Source organism: Styela clava, chromosome 11 (genome assembly GCF_964204865.1).
Source record: "Styela clava chromosome 11, kaStyClav1.hap1.2, whole genome shotgun sequence".
In the NCBI taxonomy this organism is placed as follows: domain Eukaryota; kingdom Metazoa; phylum Chordata; class Ascidiacea; order Stolidobranchia; family Styelidae; genus Styela; species Styela clava.
The window spans coordinates 5,308,936-5,330,499 of NC_135260.1; the positions used below are offsets into that span (position 1 = coordinate 5,308,936).

General features: G+C 35.0%; 2 protein-coding genes across 2 annotated transcripts; one reads left to right on the forward strand and one right to left on the reverse strand.

Moving 5' to 3' along the window:
• The first annotated feature begins 6,780 nt into the window (after positions 1–6,780).
• LOC120347494 (uncharacterized) lies at positions 6,781–8,950 on the forward strand. The gene is made up of 2 exons (XM_039417503.2): positions 6,781–7,750; positions 8,318–8,950. Exons 1-2 carry the CDS (start codon positions 7,236–7,238, stop codon positions 8,595–8,597), a joined length of 795 nt encoding a protein of 264 aa, XP_039273437.2. The 5' UTR covers positions 6,781–7,235; the 3' UTR covers positions 8,598–8,950.
• Positions 8,951–13,874: 4,924 nt separating this feature from the next.
• LOC120348089 (glutathione peroxidase-like) lies at positions 13,875–21,024 on the reverse strand. Its single transcript, XM_039418205.2, has 6 exons — positions 20,822–21,024; positions 18,728–18,826; positions 16,980–17,116; positions 16,591–16,728; positions 15,626–15,750; positions 13,875–14,641 (listed from the first exon to the last, which is right to left on the reverse strand). Exons 1-6 carry the CDS (start codon positions 20,940–20,942, stop codon positions 14,569–14,571), a joined length of 693 nt encoding a protein of 230 aa, XP_039274139.2. The 5' UTR covers positions 20,943–21,024; the 3' UTR covers positions 13,875–14,568.
• Positions 21,025–21,564: the final 540 nt, after the last annotated feature.

A 21,564-nucleotide genomic window follows, 5' to 3' on the forward strand; every position in this document is an offset into this window, starting at 1 on the left:
CCACCGGTGGTATGAAATATTTGCAAATTTTTTTCAACTGCAATCAGTGGCCCTGATTGAACTCAATGCACGTTCAACTAATAAATACATACACGTCACAATATCACGTGGAGAAAATTGAATCATAGAACATAATATTCCATCAGTATTGAAAATCAGCAAATTACACATAAATGACAGTGCAGATTGAATAACCATAAAATTTAAGTAATTTTTACAAGATTTGTTTAAGAGCATATATAATATACAAGCATTGTGATTAGATAAAATATAATAATTTTTCAAATTGTGTTCAGAACATATATCTACATATACAAGCACAACGCGAAGAGAGGAATATTCAGATTAAATGAGCTCAAAAATCCATTACCCAATTCAAATTTTGTTAAGAGCACGTTCACTCTCTATGTTCAAGCTTGGCTCAATTACAAATGCGCAATGTATTATCTACGCATAAGTCAGTAATATAAAGCGCCACAAGATCTGCAAAATTGAATCTGACTGTGAATGAAAATGTTATCTTTGGTGCTAAACGATAAGAATATAAATTACAAATCCTGTATTTGAAGCGATATTATTGACTCCGGCAAATCAGGATTTCGTCTCAAGTGAAAACATTCCAAACCAAAATTCGACAGCCCTGATTACCACAGTATTGAAGTGACTCGAGTTATATTTTTCAAACACTTCCACTCATTTTTTTGAGCCTACCACCCATTATAATATAGTCAAGCAGACTGATCTAACAACCCTAATATTCAAGTTGACAAGTCGACATTTTTTAAAGTAAATTTTTATTAGATTGACCTCGATTGATTGGAACCAATAAAACGCACACGTTGCATTCTGACGTGACAAAAGCTTGCATCACCGGATAATTGTAAAATCCCCGCAATGAAATTAGTGCTACCGCGAATTTGAATGATAATTAAATATATTTTAATAACACTAAACTTCTTTAACTCTGTGGGCATCAAATTACCATCTCGTTGAGGTACTTTCAAATTTCGCAGATCCTAAAAGATGAAGGTTTCTGACGAATTGAGTGTTTTTGTGCGTTTGTTTCACGTGAAATGCCTCTCCATGGCTAACTCATATGATAGTACTTTTCCAGTTCAACGTGGTCACGTGTGTTTAAAAGTGCGTATTCATATTCACGTCATGCATTAACAAAAATACCCCGTTCATATTGGATTCAACTTCATCAGGGCGATGCAAGATTTTGATCACCTGATTCTCGAGGATGGATGGAAACCACCATCGGCGAGCAAACTTCACTGACGGTATCATAAAGCTTCATCATTGGGATGAAATATATCTTAGGAATGTAACATTAGTTGGGTATTAGTGCTAACGCGAATTCGGTTGACAAGTATAAAAATATTTTAGTAATACTAATTTTCTTTAACTCCGTGGGCATCAAACTACCATCTCGTTGACGTACTTTCAAATTCCACAGATCTCAAATGATGAAGGTTTCTGACGAATTGAGTATTTTCGTGTTTTTCACGCTATATATATACGTCTTAAATAGCTAACTCATATGCTAGTGTTTTCCCAGGTAAAGATATCTACTTGAAGTCGGGTCTCGTGCGTTCAAAACTGTGTATTCATAGCCTCTGAGGTAAGACTTGTTTATCTATTCGTTAACATTCACGAGATGAAGTGTTACCCGCTTGACTCGAATTTTCATTAATCTGAATTCTATCGTACATTGACAAAAATACCCTTTTAAATTTGAATCCAACTTCATCAGACTGATGCAGTTCTGAGATTTCAATTCTGATGGAAATCACCATTGCTCGGAAAAACATCTTAATTTACAATAAAATTTATGAAAAAAATATAAAGTTTAAATTCGTTTTAAGTTGTTGTTTCGCCTTGTTTTACAAATTTGGTTCGGAACAATCGAACTTTTCGATTGGTCAAAAAATAGCCGGATTTGATTATTATCAGAAAAAGGGGGCGTGGCCAAGAGAGGGAGGCAGTCGAAACCCCTTTTCTGAATGGCAGAATAAAAACATTTTTCTGTATCATACATCGCATTTTTTCGTAACTTGGAACGCTTTTTAGATCCCCAAGACCTTTGGAAAATCACGTTTTCAGCGTTTAGAAATTTCAGCCCGTCTTCCTGGCTACGCTCCTAATCAGAAAGTCTGGATGTGGCATTATTAGTGCAATGTTACGGCGGTATTTCCAATATAAATCAGCTATAAATTTGCATGCAGTCGCTGTCATTAAAGTCCAAGTACAATATAAAGTCTTTTATAAAGTTTCGAAACTTGGATTTAAAAAAAAAAATTAAAATCCATTACTACGTCTATGGAAAGTTTAGCAAATTATTACAATTTCTCCTCAGACAAAGACATCGCTTTAACAGACATCGTCGCACAGATTTTTCTCCTTATTGCATCAATGTCTGAAATTGCAATTTTTGAGAAAAATTGAATTTTATGTCGATCGGGTAAAAATTGTATTGAAAAAATTAAGGTGATTTTTCATTCCATATTGGCAATCTTGAAACTCGTGGCAGAATTTTTAAATAAAAAGTTAGGTCATGCGGAACTAGTCTGAATGTATTGACGATTATTTAGGAAGTGATTTTAAATGTCAAACGTCTTATCATGTATGAAATAGTATACTTTACTTTTAAAGCTAAATTATGCTTGGTCAAGTCTTGATAAGCAGAATAGCATTAGTAATTTTTCAACCTGGGAATTTTGCTTGCAAAATATCACTTTACTTCATATTCTAAAGCAGGGGCACCACAAAAGTCAACAAAGCTCCGTAAAAAGGCTACTGGGGTCCTTCTATTTCGACAATAATAAACGCACTCACTCGACCGGCTAAGGATTATTCGCTAATCAAGATAGCGCTATTCGCATTGTTTTTTATGACGTTACAGTTCGTTCCATAAATAGTCAGGTGCAAATACGAGCAAATTATAAAATAAGCCTCAAAACTATAAGAGTCTATTAATAAAAGGAACATTCACAAATACAAAGGGGGCCAATGATCTTAAATATATAATTAGATGCGGTCTGAATCGAACACTCGAAAGGTCTGGATTCGGACCGCAGTCCGCCAATTGAGTGCCTGTTCTAAAGTCTTAGTGAAGTATACAGCAGAAATGGTGTTTACTATATTCAAACCGGGGGAACGACCGCTTTTCACAAGCAAGACAAGAGTTTCGTTGTATGTTCACTACGTTGCGTAGGCCGAGCAAACATTGTGTGGAGCTCCAATAAACTAAAGTTTATTTACTTCAGTCAACACTCAAACAAAGTTTAATATACATTGAATATTCTGTATTATTTAACAAATAGGGGGCGAACCAAGATAGCAATTTTTGGGGATGTACCCAAGTAGTCCTCTGTCGCGGCGTGATGAAATTGGCTATAAAAAAAAACGTTATAATGTACATATTGGGGGTTGAAGTTGGATCAAACAAAATCTGACATAAATTGAACATTTGTATCTTTTACTGACATATGGAGACGACCCATGACAGCAATTTTGATGGGATGTACCCATATGCAAGGCCCCTGTCTCTGAGTGATTAAATTGGCTAATAAGTTAACATTATAATTACTGTTTCCGGCCAGAGGGAGGGGCGACCCATGGTAGCATTTTTAGGGGGGTGTACCCATATCTGTCACGGGGTGATGAAATCATCTAATTAAAAACGTTATAATTTTTGTTTCTAGCATAGCGGCAACCCATGACAGCATTGTTGCGGCGATGTACCCATATACAAGCCCTCTGTCTCTGTGTGATGAAATTGACTAATAATATCCTGGAAATGCCTATTTATATATATTGTAATTTACAACATGGGACGGGCTAATGAATAACAATTTTGGGGGAATGTACCTATATATAGCCCACCACCTCTGAGCGATGGAATCGGCTAATAAAAGCTTACGAATGTATATTTAAATATGCTTCAATTTACAAACATGGGGCGGCTAATGAACATCAATTTAAGGGGATGCACCCAAATACAAGGTCTCTGTCTCAGAGTGATGAACTTTGCTAATAAAAGTTTAAAACATACAGGAAATGGCTAATGAACACCAATTTTGAGGGGATGTACCCGTATATAAACCAGTCGTCTCTGAGTGGTGAAATGGGATAATTATAAAACGTAACCATTTCAATTACTTGTGCAATCCTATTACCTTGGGACGATAACGTAATAACTCATCATTTGCGGAGTTCTGCATTTCCTTATCATGCGGCAATAGCCGTGCATAAATAGAAATAGTTACGGTCGCCTGATAATGATGAAAACTTAAAAGTTCCCCCGAAACTAGAAACCTAAGACACGTCTATTATTATGTTTCAGTACTGAAGCATTATGTCTGTCTTTTCAAGTTGGTTCCGTGACTGGGCCGGGCTTACCATTGAATGAAATAAGCTAATTGGCCATTTTTAAAAATCCAAATGCTTATCTTGAAAATGAAGACTACGCTAAAAGTAATAACGATATAAATTGATCAGGTTTTTCCATTTAAAAGTCTACTTCAGGTCATCATATAACACTGTTTCCGGTTTCAATTTGAGTTCATGGCTAAAAAGTTTGAACCTCTGCGAATATGATCAGTATTTCATTGATAACAATAAAAAAAAATTGTTTGTAATTTTTTGTTTTCCCATCCTTCCTTGCGATCGTGACCGAGCATGACGGGAAATTTTAACATTTCTTGCAATTTAAATGATAAAAATATAATTTATTATCTATCGTGGATTTTATCGTTCAATTCAAGTTGGCGGCGTTAATTTATGAGCAAAAATAAAAGCATCACAGACCGAATAGGAAATTCCCAATTCTGCATATATCTTGATGTTCAGACGTTTAAAACTAAAATTTCAGAATTCCCCTCGCATAATAATCAATACATACAAACACGTTTTGTTATGCATTTCATTTTAGCTACATGCATGCAAAACAAAAAATTCCGAACCTGGTTGATTTTCTCAGAAATAAAAAGTTATAAAAGACGTGCTTTAATGCTGCAATGCATAACATTCAAAACTAGAGACCAACAATGCTAGGGCCAACTAAATCGAATAAGTAAGTGTTGTAGTACTGTAGCAGGTACTCCCGTACTGGTGACCGTACATTTGAACCCATGTACATTTGAACCCATGCGTATATCCACGGGTTCAATCTATATGCGGGTGCTAAAACCCATGGGTTAGGGTTAGTATGGGTTTAACTATCCGTGAAACAAAAAAAATTCCATAGGTGCAATAGCATACAGGTGCAATTGTCATGGGTTCAAATGTACGTGGGTTCAAATGTAATGGAACCTCCCGTACTATGTGTACCAAGTTAGGGTTAGAGCATAATTTTCTTCGGATTTTCACTATTTTAGTTCTATTACGAGTTTGAGGACTGTCTGTGTTATAGTCAAGTGAATATAACCCATGCCCATAGGCTTCAGTCCCTTTATACAACTTGATGTAAAGTAGGCGAACAAAATTAGTTACCCCCATGTTGGTACACATACTGCTGGGGCGCCCTGTAGCATTATCGATTAATGAAAATGAAGTATTGGCAGTGGTTGCATATATTTCAATAGTAGCAAATATATAGAAAAATCAAAAATATAGATTTGAATACTAAATTAGGCAATTCAAGAGTCCTGCTGCACACTAACACAAATGTATTTCTGTAACGTTGATTTTTGTAAACTGCTTGTCCGTAGAAATTTGACTTTGGTCGGATGAAACGTTACAGAAATAAATTTGTGTTTGTGTGCAGCAGGACTCTTGAATTGCATAGTATTGTCATGTTTATTCCTGCTACAAAATCATAGAAATATATGCATACCAATCAACTAGCATGAAGACACAGAGAAAGAATAGGGTTAGTCTCACGCAACCCAACTTATAAATACTAACATGATGTCAATGATTGTTGTACAAAAATGACTATTGCGTTGGTATTCAACCTTCTTTGTGAATATAATAGGAAGGTAAGCGTTTCGCCGAATATATAGGGTTTCCATAAAGTCTCGAATTTCTTGTGGACCCGTGCGAGATGAAACAATAATTCCATTGTTTATTAACGCAAATTTGGTTTCTGACGAGTTATGAGTGACATAAGGATGGATAAATCAATTTTCTATCAGTCCTTTGTCCGAAAAATTGCAAGTATAAAACGAGAGAAATACCCGGGTGAAATTAATATTCTCTCATATGGGGCTTATTAAGGTAGTTGAGTCAACAACTGCATTGAACCTCTTTCTATTTTAGTCCCAGCTCCTAGTTATAGATGTTTTACATGTGAGCCATACGTGGAGAATGATTAATGTAACATTTTCAGCAAATGCTACAGATCAGTTGCAGCTCTTACAAAGAATTGTTCAAGTTGTGTAAAGGGACGGGAGCCTATATTCACAGGGGGTATATTCACTTGGCTAACACAGACAATCGCCGATTTCGTAATAGAACTAAAATAAGGAAAATCGGAATAAAATATAATTAATCCTAATACAAACTACGGGAGTACCAAAGTTATATAAATGTGCTCGCTCAGATGATAACTGTAAAATACACTTCATTTTACTGAGTATTGTTTAGTGAGTTAATGACAAGTCGGATATGTAATGTCATTAGATGAAGTAATTCTGAAAAATAGCTGTTGCAATAAAAACGAGAGAATATACCCGGGGAAATTATTTCTCTCGAATTAAAATAAAACTGACGGTCTCGCTGGAACTCAGGTAATACAAGCTTAGGCTTCGAGGTTGAAGGCTGCTTTTGCTAAGCGTTTCGAGCGTGGTGTTTTAGGCTTCAATTCTTTAATTTTTAACGCAAATTTGGGTATGGTTTATTTAAATACATTAGTATAATATGCCGACAGATTTTAGAAGAATAATTGTTGTGGTTTGGTCTTATGGAACCATTTTTCATTGGTGTATGAATATAAAGTAACGACATCTTAAAAATATGATAACTTCTGATAAATTGCTTGTATTGTTTCACTCATAAAAACGTCAATAATGTGTAATAAAAATACAGTATATAATATTTATATAACTAAAACGTTAACTAACGCTGAATATGAAAATATGATTATTTTTGAAAAAAAATTTCGTAATATATAAGCGTGTTGTTGTAATCAGTAATATAAAATATAACATACTATTTATATATATAATTCATAAAAATATGTCTATTTTCCAGAAAAATATTATTAAACGTTAACTAATCAACAAAACAAAATGAAACTTTTCCGATCTCGCTCAAGCCGAAGAAAAAAGAATGGCGATATTACCGCCTCAGATGAGTTTACTTTCCACATGCCGTCCCAGTTTGAAGACAGACGAGCCCAATTGGAAATAGAATGCTTTAAAAAACGACGAGAAATCAACAGACCGGAGTCAAAAAACGTTATCCGGAAACATATAAACAGTATTGACAGTTTAAAATCCGACGGGGAATCCGATTATGAGTCCATGCCACGGGTTAATGAAAACGAACTCTGTTCAGCTTTGGATAGATTCAGGTTGCATGACACTTTATCGAGCTCAAGTTCAAATGACAGCAAGTTTTCGAACCAGTCTACACCATCATACACAGGATCAGAAGAAGTAAATTCACGTTTACAAGATACAAGACAACAAGTTTTTCCCGATAACTCACCATCGAATTGGACAAGCACAGAAATTCTCTTATTTCCCGAGGAAGAGTGGGCAAGAAACGCTAAGAAAATTCAATGGACAATCAAATTTAGTCGGTAAGTGTCATTTTATTATTGAAATAACACGACTGTAAAATCTAAATTTAAATTCCCTAAATAGAAAGTTACACTAGATTCGCCCTCGATAAGTCAAGCTTCGATGTCTGCGTCCTCTAACCGTCATCGCAATGTGCTGAGGAATGTAGATTCTAAATTTGGAATTTTTAAATAGAAAGTTATGAGTCGACCTACTCAGATTCGTCCGGTAACCGCCCTCGCGATGTGCTGAATTGCGATACATATATATATATAGAATAAAAATGAAATTGTTTTAAATTTTCTATCACATTCCAATTTATTATAGAACCCTTTTCTCAATTATTCGAACAAGTGGTCATATTTTCATTAGTGTAGTTTATGAACAGACTATTTTCACTGGCTGGAAATATAATCATGCATGGTCGTGTTGTCTGATACTGGACTTGAACCCCTAGATAGATTGAAAGTCTAAGTCTTGAAAGGTAACTGGGGTATCCAGCCCATAAGCATGTACGCTAGTTAGCCATTTCATCGATTGAATAAGAATAAAACCCAACCCTTCTAAACATTATATTTCTTTTACAGATGTTGGGAAAGTATTTGCATTGTCACTGAAAGAAGCGTCGGTGGATCTAACATGAAATCCGCGGAGTCAAAGGTCATCCGATACGTAGACGGAAGTCTAAGTGTCATCGGTCGATTTCAACGTTTAGAAAATCCAGACTTTGAACTTCATCTATCAACAGCTTGCCACAATGATTTACAGAACGGTTACGTTATGACTGGACATTTGCTTCAAGGAAATTTGAGCTTATATGATCGTTTAGATATCACACATTTTGCCGCAATAACACGAGAACAATAAGTCGAACAGATTGCGTAATGGTTAAAATCAGTGGTAGAAATTGTTGTGTCCCCATGGGCTTAAGCGAACCCGTTCTAGGAATGTCATGATATCTTGATTTATTTGAGCTATAAATGACATGGTTTCTGAAATAATCGAACCCGTTGTTAATGAGTTCGATACAAAAGATAACCCGGTCTAAATTTTGAATCCACCACTAGAATATTCCCTTAATTATCACTATCATTGACTGCTTTCCTAAAAATTTGTTTATAGTGAAAGTGAAAACAAACAAAAAAACATGCTACGTTGAACGTGCAAAAACAGTGAAAAACCGTCAAAAACCACCGAAAACCTTGTAAAAACGTGCAAAACAGTGAAAATCGCGAAAAAACAACAAAAGACTTTCAAAAACGTACAAAAACAGTGAAAAAGCCCAAAAATACTGCTACGTTTGATTAGCTTCTCAAGCTGTTATGACAAAATGTTTTCTTGTTGCTCTAAATTGAATAACTGCATGTACAATCACTGTCATTTTTTGTTTTTAGCTGCAGTAATATGTTCTTTCAAATTTAAATTAAGATCGAATACGACAAGGTTTTGTCGTTTTTCATTTCTCGTTATTTCCTTTTTCTCTGTGTTTTTTATTTTTGTTACGTTGTTGTTATATATTTACCAACTGTTTTGAGTTTCATATTTTTTTGATTCTATTTGTTGCAATTTTATAAAATAAAAAATGAAAAATAAAATAAGTAAAATTTAATAACAAATTATATCTCTTTGTCTTCAAATACGCAATAAGCGAAGTGAAATACTTTTAGAATCGTGTGAAATAATTCTACAAAAGGTTCAAGTATATAGCTGTTCATAGAAGTAATTTCCTCTCCAGAACATCCCGAAAGTGGCGTACATACCAGTGCAGATGGACAGTCAATAAGTTACAAATTGTTTTACCGATAAATGTAAAAATATACTACCAACCCCAAATTTGGGAACACTCTCTGAAATGAAAAGCTGAGGACCCTATTGGTTCACTGCAAGAAGGCTTGAATTATCGAACAAAAAATCAGAATACATTTTAATTATCAAGCTCAGCGCTTCATCAGAGACTAAAAATTTCATAGAAGTCTAAATTGGACGCTAATCGCGATAATTTTCGTCATTATAAACCGCTAAAATATTGTCTGTTTCGTCGAATGAGCGAATAATTAAAATTTTCGATTACAACAATTAACACTGCTCAAAAACTCAATATTTTTTTAACATATGATTTACATATTTATTTACCGGGAAAGAGAAAAGCCGATAAGACAGCCTAATCATATATAGCGAACCATAGCCGCTCGTCTGGTTACGAGTCCACTTCTAGTATGGAATTAGTTAGACAGTTATTTGTTTTTGAAAGCATGAAATTGATGGTGGAGGAAGCCGTAACCGACAAGGGGTTACGTGAACCACTATACGGCGGCGAGGAGTCCAGCACGATGCACCACATCGCCGACATTATTTTAGACTTCGAAATGCACAGTTGGAGTTGTTATGAATACCATTTGCTAATACAATTCTAGGATGTTATTATTATTATGAAACTCTTCTTCATAATTATCATTTTCCAAAAACAAATGAAGTCAATGAAAGTTTATGTTGAAACGAACTGGCAATCATCTCGATCATTTCTATTTTATTTTTATCAGAGATACATATATTTAGTCCCTGGTTTTGATTTTCAAAAGATTTTGGATATATTAGAACCGGATGATATTGTGTTGATCATTAAATAAGTTTTAGTAAGCATTTTCAATCAAATCTAGATTTTCAAATCTATGACGTCATAAGTTTCCGCTACATTCCCATTTCAACAATATGAGTTCAGCACCACGCAACTTTTTTTTCATTCCTAATTATCCCCAATATTGGTCCAAAGAATTTTTGAGCGTTGAAATTGAGCTCAAAAACGACACTTTAGTCTAGAATCCCAAAGTCTAGAATCTTCAAAAATTAATAAACGATTTACATTTTACACCGCCAATAGTATTCCCTGAATATCTACCCATTTTGCATGAATGATAACCACAAAAAAGAAAAAGAAAAAATCGCTTATTTCTGAGCCAAGACAAGTCAAACTCAATTTCAAGCAGCAAATGCGGACCTACTTAGAGCTCCGTTACAACCAATGTCATATCGTAATTATCTATAAAAAGCATATTACAGTTTTGGTATTTAATTGTTTAAATTAGATAATTTATTTTAAAATGTCAACCCTTTTATGGTGATTCTCAAGTTCAGTTGTGCAATTACCGAATCAGATTTGAATGTTACATTTATAGAGCATTATTCGAAGCTGTATTGTGCTTATTCATTACACGGTGTTTCTAAATCAGCGCTCCAAAAAGGTTAAAAAGATGAACAGCAATGTATTTTGCCAGGTATTGCAAACATATTACACTTATATAACGCCTGATTGCCACCAGGTATATTCATATCGATGATAAAAAAAAAGCACAACCGGTGTTAGCTGAACGATTCAATTTGCCAACGTTTCGATTTTCTATTCAGAAAAAACTTCGTCAGGGCATGATATGGCAATAGAAATTCGAAACGTCGGCAAATTAAATCGTTTTGCTAACACCGGTTGTGTTTTTTTTATCATCGATATATTACACTTGCCGGTATGTTATTAAATTATATAAATTGAATAATTGATTTCAAAATTTTAACCCTTATATGGTAATTCTAAAGTTCAGTTGTGCAATTATCAAATCAGATGGTAATGTTACATTTTTAAATAATCATTTCGAAGCCTATTCATTATACGGTGTTGTAAACTTTGAAGGCTCATAAACTCCTTATGGCTTGATAGTGAAAATTCAGTTTATTTTCCCTTTAAATTACCAGTAAAACAACGTCTCTCATTTGCTGTTCAGTCATTACCGGGAATCTTTAAATATTGTAATTAACTTAATCGCAAAACCACTAAGTTATAATATAATTGGTTAAGAAAGCTAATATTTAAAATTTGTCGACAATTTTGTTGGAAAATTTAATTTCGTACATATTAGGATATGAACGATAAAAGGTTGTATTATTTATGTTCACTTGTAAGTGGAAGAAAGTAATCTTCGGTATGATAAAAACCCTGGCTGTTTATGATTCCCATAATATTGTAATTAATTTATCATAAACGCGAATGGAAGTTTTGGGCAATTGGAAATATTTTCTTAAATTTACTAAAATAAATACTAACCACGAGTGAGAAACAAGAGTTTCGTCGATTCTCGTTAATATGCTATTAACATATATTATATGCGAATAGGCGTTTTTTATTTCAAATAAATATTCAAATTTAAGTAAATAAATACTGGTTTAAATAGCATTAAATACCCTTAAAATGTTGAAAAAATAATTTTAACATTCAAAAAGTTTAAAACGCGAAACAGAAGCTTATCAATTTAAAAATATGTACACTTTTCTTACGAGTTAGTTAGCAATAACGAGTGGATTGCATATAGCATACCAGCAGTGTTTTTCGATGGTGACATTTGTTATAACAGCTTTTTTGTATGATTGTAAATGGACTAAAACCAATGTGATTTTTATGTCCCCTGATAGTATTTACGTTCAAACAACAATTTATGAAACAAAATCGTTTCGTCAAATACGCTCTTATTCACGTCTAGTTGATATAGCATACAAACCTTGAAACCGGATATTCATGTTTTCCATAAAGTCCATTTACAATTTCAATGTTTTTATGAAGTCAGTTCTCAATATATCTTGACCAGGTTTGTTATTTTTTATTAGTAATTGTTCAAGTATTTTTGTTCATTTGATACATCTGCGGGGGCTAAAACAATATTTGGTATCGATAATTTCCCTTTGCAATTTTATGAAAAATTCACAACTTTTTGAACACCCTATATATATATGTATTCAGGATTCATCTCTGTTGACCAAGGTACATTGCAAGAATATAAGTCATCTCCAGACTCGGGTTTGTGACAGAACCGGGGAGACCTTCAAATATATAGGACTTGAAATTTGAACTTCGAATCATTTTAAATCTTAACACCGCTACACCAAGGTATTATAAACTCATATTCCAGAGTAGCACTTGTCAAAGTACCTTTTTGCACCAAAACCTGTAAGAGTTTTGCTCCTCGATAATGGCTTAAATATTATTTTATGATATCGAGCCGGGCTTTGTGTAATCAAATATTGATCCAAGATGTTATAATAAAACGAATATTTCGGTAGATATTTAATCAATCACAATAAGGAAACCGGGACAAGTAAATGTCGTGAAATGACTTAATGTTCACTGTTTAACAATGCTGCGTAATTTAACGTGAATAAAAAAATTTTAATGCGTTACCAAGTTGTCTGTTTCAGACAGGCTGTCTGTACGCACGTGCGACATTAGACTGACTCATTTTGATCTACCAATTAGAATATCTACGTCCAGCTGTGAGAGCTGTGAGATTTTTATGCTTTGGTAGTGTTAGTGGATAGCATGGGACAAGAATCAAGAGCGTGACTATATGGAAAATAAGGTCGCGCAACGGAACGTACTTACCTGTCTGGTAGAACATCGAGTTTGCAGAAAAGATCAAATACGGAAAACTGTTCCCATACATCACAAAAAAGGGTTCCCATAAAATAAAACTCGAAATGTTGAATGTATATTAATCAAGTGACATAGGACTGACCATTTAGCAAAGCGATCTATCTCGTGTCCACTAATTGGTTTTAGTAGAACTTGACAGTTTGAGGGTTGTCCTCTATTACAAATAAATTTCCCAATATTTCGATATTGTAGTCAGAGTCGAACGTTAAAGTCAGTGGCATAGCCAGAGGGATGAAAGTCGGACCTTCCCCTTTTTAAATAAAGTAAAAAAATTCGGTACAACAGCAATTTTTCGCAGCTTGAAATGTAGCCTTCAAGACTATTGAAAACTTACGTTCACCGGCTTGACCCGCTAGCCAATTGCAAATTTCAGAACTTCAACCCATCCCCTTTTAAAAATTCCTAGCTATGCACGTGTGTCTGGTGGCCAACCTAACAAAATATCTGTTGAATATCGTCGTGACTCAATATCTTTTTGGCAAAATATGAAAACGTCTACTCTTTACTGCCATCTATGAATGATTAGAAACTCATTTCACCATGATAATCTGTTCCAGGCCCAACGCTACTGCAAGCTAATATCGCAATCAACACAGAAAAAAAATTGAATGAAATCGTTTAAATTCCTCTGTGTGAACTTATCTACCCGTCCAAACAAAACACGTAAACACAACTTTTTTAATCATTTAAACAACTTGTATTTTTACTTCAAAATCTTACACAAAACATGTTACTATCGGTCGTTCATATCTTCCAGACAGGCCCTTAATGCACTGAGATCTTATTTTTGTTTTAACCTGCCTTTCAGAGACGAATGAACCCGATATTTCAAGAATCGATCACTCGAGAGAAGTTTCCATCGATTCCTTCATTATGTAACAAAGCATTGTGCAGACAAAGAAAATAAAAAATACGGTTTCTTTGAAGAATTGATAAAACACAAAAATGGAGAGTTTATATTTAAAGGCATAAATGAAAAAGTAAAATATTACATTTTGGAGTCTGGCAAATGCGCTGGGTCGATTATTGTTCGTTAATTTTACAATTGAGAAAGAAATTGTGGAATGTGCCAGACTTTTTGATTTGGCTAAGGCTTCGGGGAAAATAGAGTTTCTGAGGAGGTTTGATATTGTATTTTCGAGTCGAATTCGTCCAATAACTCAGAGTGATATAAGAACACGATTCATCTAGGTTACGTATATTATTTGGGTCATATGTTTAGTTTATCTATTGGAGAAATTGAAAAAAAATATTGTTCTAAATTTTTGTACCCTTTTTCACTATTTTGAATGAGCAACAATGGCATAAACGAATGATTATGAACCAACAATTATCTTTGTTTTACAACAATGTAGATGAAAATTCACTTTATTCCCTTATTAATGCTTCAATATCGCTGATAAATTTTCGATCTTGTGGATGTATTCCATGGTTGTAGGTACTGAATGAAAAATAAATAAAATAAAAATGTTAAAATAGGACGCAAAGATATTACCAGATTCTAAAAAAAGGTCGGAAAAGTATTTTATAATCGTAACTTATAGTATAGGGATCCGGCCCGCGGAGCACTATAATCCGACCCGCGACGCTTCACCAAATTATAGTAACAAAACATCCGTTTTGACGAATATATTTTTTAGACTAAATTATATTATAACCTAACAAATATATAATTCACAATTACTCGTTTAATGAGCATATAATTTAATCATTTAAGCAAATGGCAACAAAACGCAGAAAAGTTGATGTTAAGTGCAAAGGGTTCAATGGCGCTGAAAAAATTCAAATGGAATTGCAATCAGGAAATAAATCTATATTCTATTCGAGAGATGTATCACTGCTTGATTTTTATTATAAAAAGTCTAATCCGTTCGGTTTTTTAACTTTCTAAAAATATGTGCGGCCGTCAATGACTTGCAACTTTAATTTTGGCCCGCGAGCGACAAAAGGTTGCCGACCTCTGGGCTATAGGCTTATGACTTGGGCTGGGCATTTCGAATCGAATGGAATAGTGAATTATTTGAATCGGTTCAAGAAAAAATGTCGATCTTGTTTTATTTCTGTCCGGTAAAGATCGAGGGTAAATTCCTCAATTTTATTGAAGCCATATTTTTAATAGGCGATCCGGACATACAACTCTTTTTGTGTTTTTATCGTGTGTGAATGCTCAGCGAACTGTGTGAGTGGTAAATTTTATCTTTTCAGTAATTCATGTGTTGAGAGGACATCTATTACAACAAAAATTCACCTACAATTACATAACTCCATACTATTCGAAATTCGATTCGATTCTGAAATCACCAGATATTCGAAAATTACCAAGATGGCGCACAACCTGAACATAGTATGTGACGTGTACCAGATTAGGGTTATCAGGTTGTGCGCCATCTTGGTGCACATACTATGGAGCGGCAAAAAAACTTACAATCTAACGTGTCCTCGTTTGTCTACCAGAAATTTGTGAAAATTCCACTCAATATCGTTTGGCCGGATGGGGTCGTAGTGGAGTCGACTTGTGTAATAATCGCTTTGTGTAGGCGGACATTTGGACTGAAATGAAACAAAAATAAATTAATTGAATCGATAACTTTCAATGAAGGAAGTTATTAAGTGAATGGCCATGTGAATATGGAGTAGCATTTTTCTTTCCTATAAAATGATTTCAGTAAACTTGATTAAGATGATTTTAATACTCTCACACTGAATATTTTCAGTCAAGTCAAACATCGAAATTTTCGACTATGTCCAACCCAACTCACAACTAGAAACATGTATTATGACGCCATATTATCTGATACCATGACATTTTCAATTAATTTTAGTTATGTCAAATATGTAAAATGCTAAATATGACATCAAGTGGTGACGTCAATGAATTTTCGAAGTTTATTTCCCAGAAAAATGCACGGATTTGAACAAATATAACACAGAGCAACGAAAACGGCTTTAGCAGCAATCAGAAAAGAAGAGTAAACAACAGGTTAAAACAAGGTCATGTGAACAGACGTAGTCGATGTCAACCAAGAATAATCAAATCTAATCGATTGGATCATGGCTCCAATTCCACGAACTCCTGTACCAAGACAACATAAAACAAGAGAGCTATGCTCAAATATATGGACACGTACCAATTTTGATGACGTCATAGCACGCAAAAAACAAATCCCATACAGCTCACCGGAATATTTGAAATAAAGCACTGAAAATTTCAAAGCGATTGGTCCAGTAATCAAAGAAAAAAGCGATTCTTTTCTGTGACAAAGAACAAGAACAACAATAACAACAACAACTTAATGACAAAACGATCGTTATGTTCATTAACGTGTCTAAAAAATAAAACAATTTCAATCTCACCACAATTATATGAACACTGATACAATTTATACGCACCTTTAAATATTTATAAATGGGATGTTCATTTCTCCCGTTTACATCAATCTTCGTGAAGACAGGAAAGTTTGGGACATATCCATACCCAGGACGGACATGCTTGATACCAGCTAGGATTTCGTGATTTCCTCCTGGTTCCTAAATAAATAAAGAATTGTGAAATGCAAACAATACTGCAGGCAAAGTTGGGGTGACTTCAATTGGAATTAGTAAAAAGCAGACTGAAAACAGAGCGAGATTGGTCTGTGCGAAAAAAAAAGAGGACGGGTCGGAAATGCAGCTTACCAACATTAGAATGCGTAGCGTTCCGCAATATTCGACAATTCGTTAAAATATTCAAAATATTCGATTTCCCCAGGAATTGTAAGGCTTAAAGGAAAAAAGCTTACCTGAAGCCCAAATTGGTTGCAAGGAAAAGCGAGGATTTGGAAATTTTCTCCATATTTAGTTTGCAGTGCATTAAGCTGACGGTACTGGTATGTTGAACCTCAGTACGTCGCAACATTGATGATCATCAGGACTTTACCTTGAAGATAAAAAGTGAAACAATTGGTGATGAAATGGTTGATATCTGTTGATCAATTGACAGAATTTAGACCCAAAGATCGAATGTGTATGGACGTTTCCGCAACCCCTGTACTTTATCATTGCAAAATTTTCAACGATGATTGGAGGAGTGTTTGGGGGAGTTGGCGCTTACAAACTGGCTCAAATGTTCAAAACTATCATTTTTATTTAAAACAATGAATCGCGTGCCGCTTATAGGCACTGGATAGCTGATTTTAGGCTAGTCTATCGCAGGGTTTGCGGTATCAATTTTGGATTATTGTATTTGACTAAACTAAAGGTCCTGGCATACATAATGACAATTAAGTTATTTGATTTACAGTTATTATTTTTAAACACAACTTAAAACTAACAAATAACACGCAAAACTACCATAAAGGCTATGTTTACAGCCGCGCCTGAAATCTGTCTGAGCGAAAAAAGAAATGTCTGAGCAGCGGTATAAATTGCAATTGTAACGTCATTGTTAACTTATTGCTGATTTGTAATTGTTACGGAAATAAACAAGGAAGTCGATGCTCGGGGAAACATGCATAGGATTTACTGGTTCCGGAATGAAACGCAGAATCAAGGAAAATTTATGATAGACATATAGCACATCGCATATATTGTTTTTCAATAGATCCGTGAATGTTTGAATTTGAACATTCAGAAACCAACTTAATTCCAAATCGCCAATGTTACTGTAACATTCCGATTGCGAGACATAAATTATTTCCAATCAGTAATACACAAGAATAACATTATTTGAATTTGATATTTTTCTCTGTGGATATCCCACTCGGAACATGTATCGGGGGCTCCCGAAGTATTGGTACCAAGATGGCGCACAGCCTGAACATAATATGTGTACAAGGTTAGGGTTGTTCAGGTTGTGCGCCATCTTGGTAAGAATATTTCCGGAGCGCCTGTTTCATTAAATATCTTTGTTTGGTATTTCACTAATTATAGTCTATAAAATATAGTTCACTGCTTGAATGAAAACGGGGTTTTAATTATATTTCACGTTAGTTTAGTTAAAATGTGTTCTCATTTACATTTTGTCCAGGTGATTGTCATTCGGGGATGACTTCGTTCTAATCATATTTCCCACTATTTAACTGACCAATGACAGCACAGCATGATGGTATGGCATTGTGGTGTGGGTAAAACCATTCCGGGTATAAATACTGCCATGCTGGTCTCCCGATGTCATTCAGTACTTTGGTATGGCAGAGACAACATGAGTGAAAGTCATGTGGTTTCTTACATTCCATATACGGAAGCCCTACATATATGCATGTCTGCTCAGCGACATGTTGAAAAAGCGTAATATCGATACAACTGGGATAAGACGTGCTAACGTAGCCCTGATCAAAGACAGATCGTACTCTGATGGGTCAATGTAAAAAAAAGGAAAAAGAAGACAACATGTGTCTTATGTTTGACTGTATATTCTGTTATTTGTGCCTTGTGTTGACAACTTGACTGTTTATGTTAAGTATTGCTTGTGCTCAATAAAACACTATTTATATCAATAAACGGATTTATTTTTGAAAAAGTATTTCTTTTAAATAAGTGCAATGATTACCCCTGTATGAGCTGAAATAAATTGGATTGAACTGGGTGTTCAAAGCCTTTAATCTTCCATATCCAACGCTCTGGTAAATGGTTCTCGCCGTTCTTGAACCTGTTGAAAAAAGGAAAGATAATAATTGAAATATACAGTAATTTAAATATCTTAAATTTGAAAATTGGGAGCTCCAGAAGTGTGTGTACCAATATGGAGGTAACTAATTTTGTTCGCTTATTTTACATCAAGTTGTGTGAAGGAACTGTTACCTATGGGCAGGGGGATATTCACTTGGCTAACATAGACAGTCAGTCCCCAAACTCGTAACAGAACTAAAATGAGGAAATCGGAGTAAAATTATGGCCTAAACCCAACTTGGCACACACACTACGGAAGTACCGAAAATTGCAACGAAGGCCCGACAAGATGAAGCTCGTAATAATATGCATACATGCATCTGAAACAAAAAAATTCTTTTTTCATACTGACATGGACTGATAACCACACGAGATGCTGGGATTTGCCATGGAATTAAGGTAGTGGTTTTCAACCTTTTTTCTTTCGTGGCCCATTTACGTTCAAGCGCAGCGGGACTTGAAAAAAATCAGAATTCTTCCAGCGAAAATAGACTCCTTAAGTTCAGTAACAATCCATGAAACAAAAAACAGTATCATCCATTGCTACTATCATCAAATTCAACCAACTTTATCGACAACTCTAGCAATTTTCAATAGGTCTGTGGTCCACCCTAAAATGTTCCTTTGGCCCAGAAGTGGGCCATGTCTCACTAGTTGAGAACCAGTGGATTGAGCCATGTTGTCGATTCTCTCTCTCTCTTACTAGGGATAAATATAAAAACCTAATCCGAATATATCATAGCACAATTAGGGGTGCTCCCGAAGTATTCATACCAAGATGGCGCACAACCTGAACATAGTATGTGTACCAGATTAGGGTTGTTCATGTTGTGCGTCATCTTGGTATGAATACTCCAAGAGCGCCCAATTAGGTTTTATCAAGCTCAGGCTAGTTGGAGGTGCTGTGTCGGTTTCACCTAATCCTAGCCATTGCTCAACGTAATCTAAATCGCATGTATATGTGATTAGATATTATTGTGGTTAGATATGCGCTTAATCTCAGAAAGACATTCTCATAATTCAATTTCTGACCCGAACTAAAATCACTGAGATCACACAAGCACATACAAGCATTTTAAACAAGCATGCCATCTCTCTACTGGTTATACTGACGGGTGTCAAGTTTGGAAGCTGTAACTGAAAAGGATTTACATATTTATCCCGATGGAGAGAAAAACCGCTAAGACGGCTTAGTCATATGATATGACAAACCACGGCCTCTCGTCTGACTAGTTGGCCAGATATTTGACTCAAAGGCATGGACTTAAAAGAATCATTGTGTGTAACAAAACAACCAATCACACCGTGGCGTGCCAAACTTTTTTGTTGCCCAGGGCATGTTTCTGATAATGTTGTCCTTTGAACCTAACTACGAAAAAAATTCGGGAGATAAAGAAACTATAGATGTTGATATACATAAGAAATGAGTAAATTAAAGGTCAAGTAGAAGTGAAATGTTTGTAATATTTATCAAATCATCAAACTAAGCAACCAACTCGCATGTAAAAGAAAAACATGTGTAATAACGAAAACTCTACAGCTTGGATCTGCTTCCCTCTACAGGGGTGGGCAACTTCTCTAGTCGGCGGGCCGAATGTTGGAAAGTGAAGTCTTCAATGGGCCGGATTATTACGTGGATAGTATTCAATATCCCAATCACATATTTATTCGCTAATGCTAGAAAGAAAGTTATAAATCGCGTTTAAAGTAAAGTTTGAACTTTACAAAAAATAGAGACCAAAAACACATTATGAATTCATCATAATGTACTAAAAGTGTAATAATGTAATATCATAATGTACTGATGTACAGTCAGCGGGCCGGACACGGCCCGCAGGCCGTATGTTGCCCACCTCTGATCCACAACGTGCTGCCCAAGGCAGCTGCCCACACGGCTCTTCCCTTCCCGCAACTTATACTAAAAGAAATACTAATTTCAAGAGTCAAATTTATGTAAGTCTCAAAGCACCCTTACCTACGGGGTCTTCGCATTCTTCTCTTTCGTTCATTGTAAGAGCATGATAGGAATCATGCCCATAGCAACCATAGCTCAAGGCTAGCAACGTGGCTAGCAAAGTGAAGAGGCGGCGCACCATGATTGTTGGCCGCCTCTAAAGTAGCACGATTTATTTATTTATCCGACTCCAAGTCGGGAATGTTTTTTTTTAATTAGTTTATTCTGAAAATATTTATCAAAATTAACAATTAAATAAACCGACCAAATTTTAAAATGTATCAAGACAAACGAAAAATAATGCTTGGTAGATAGTTGATAGGGTATTTGGTGTCTAATTCGGCTTCGGGCCTATAGTTTCAGTTTCAAATAGTTTATCAGTATGTATTTGATTTTAAAAATTATTTTCCAGACAAGCTTTTGGGCTCTCAACTATGAGTGGGAATAGTTCTGATCGAAGAAAGAACCATAAACAACTGCTAAGGCTTATATATTCTTGCGACCGATATATCAAAGTATAGCAGTTGAAACGGGACTTGAAATTTTTCAACGCAGCGCTGTTAGAGAACAGATAAGTGTAAGAAATTTTTTCCTATAAGATTTTTCCAAAACATGGTCACGCGTACCCACTCAGAATAAAAAGTAAATGACTGATCCCTTTGCAAAGTTGAAAGGTCGAATGAAAGGTTGTGAGCTTCTTCAAAAATTAGCTCATATCATAGTTACGCACATTCGTCCAAAAGCAAAGGAGACTCATTTATAAC

Bases quoted from the DNA above. Each gene is read 5' to 3' on its own strand.
- LOC120347494 (XM_039417503.2), top strand. From the start codon at position 7,236: ATGAAACTTTTCCGATCTCGCTCAAGCCGAAGAAAAAAGAATGGCGAT. The intron at 7,751-8,317 runs GTAAGTGTCATT...TTTCTTTTACAG, and splicing joins TGGACAATCAAATTTAGTCG to ATGTTGGGAAAGTATTTGCA.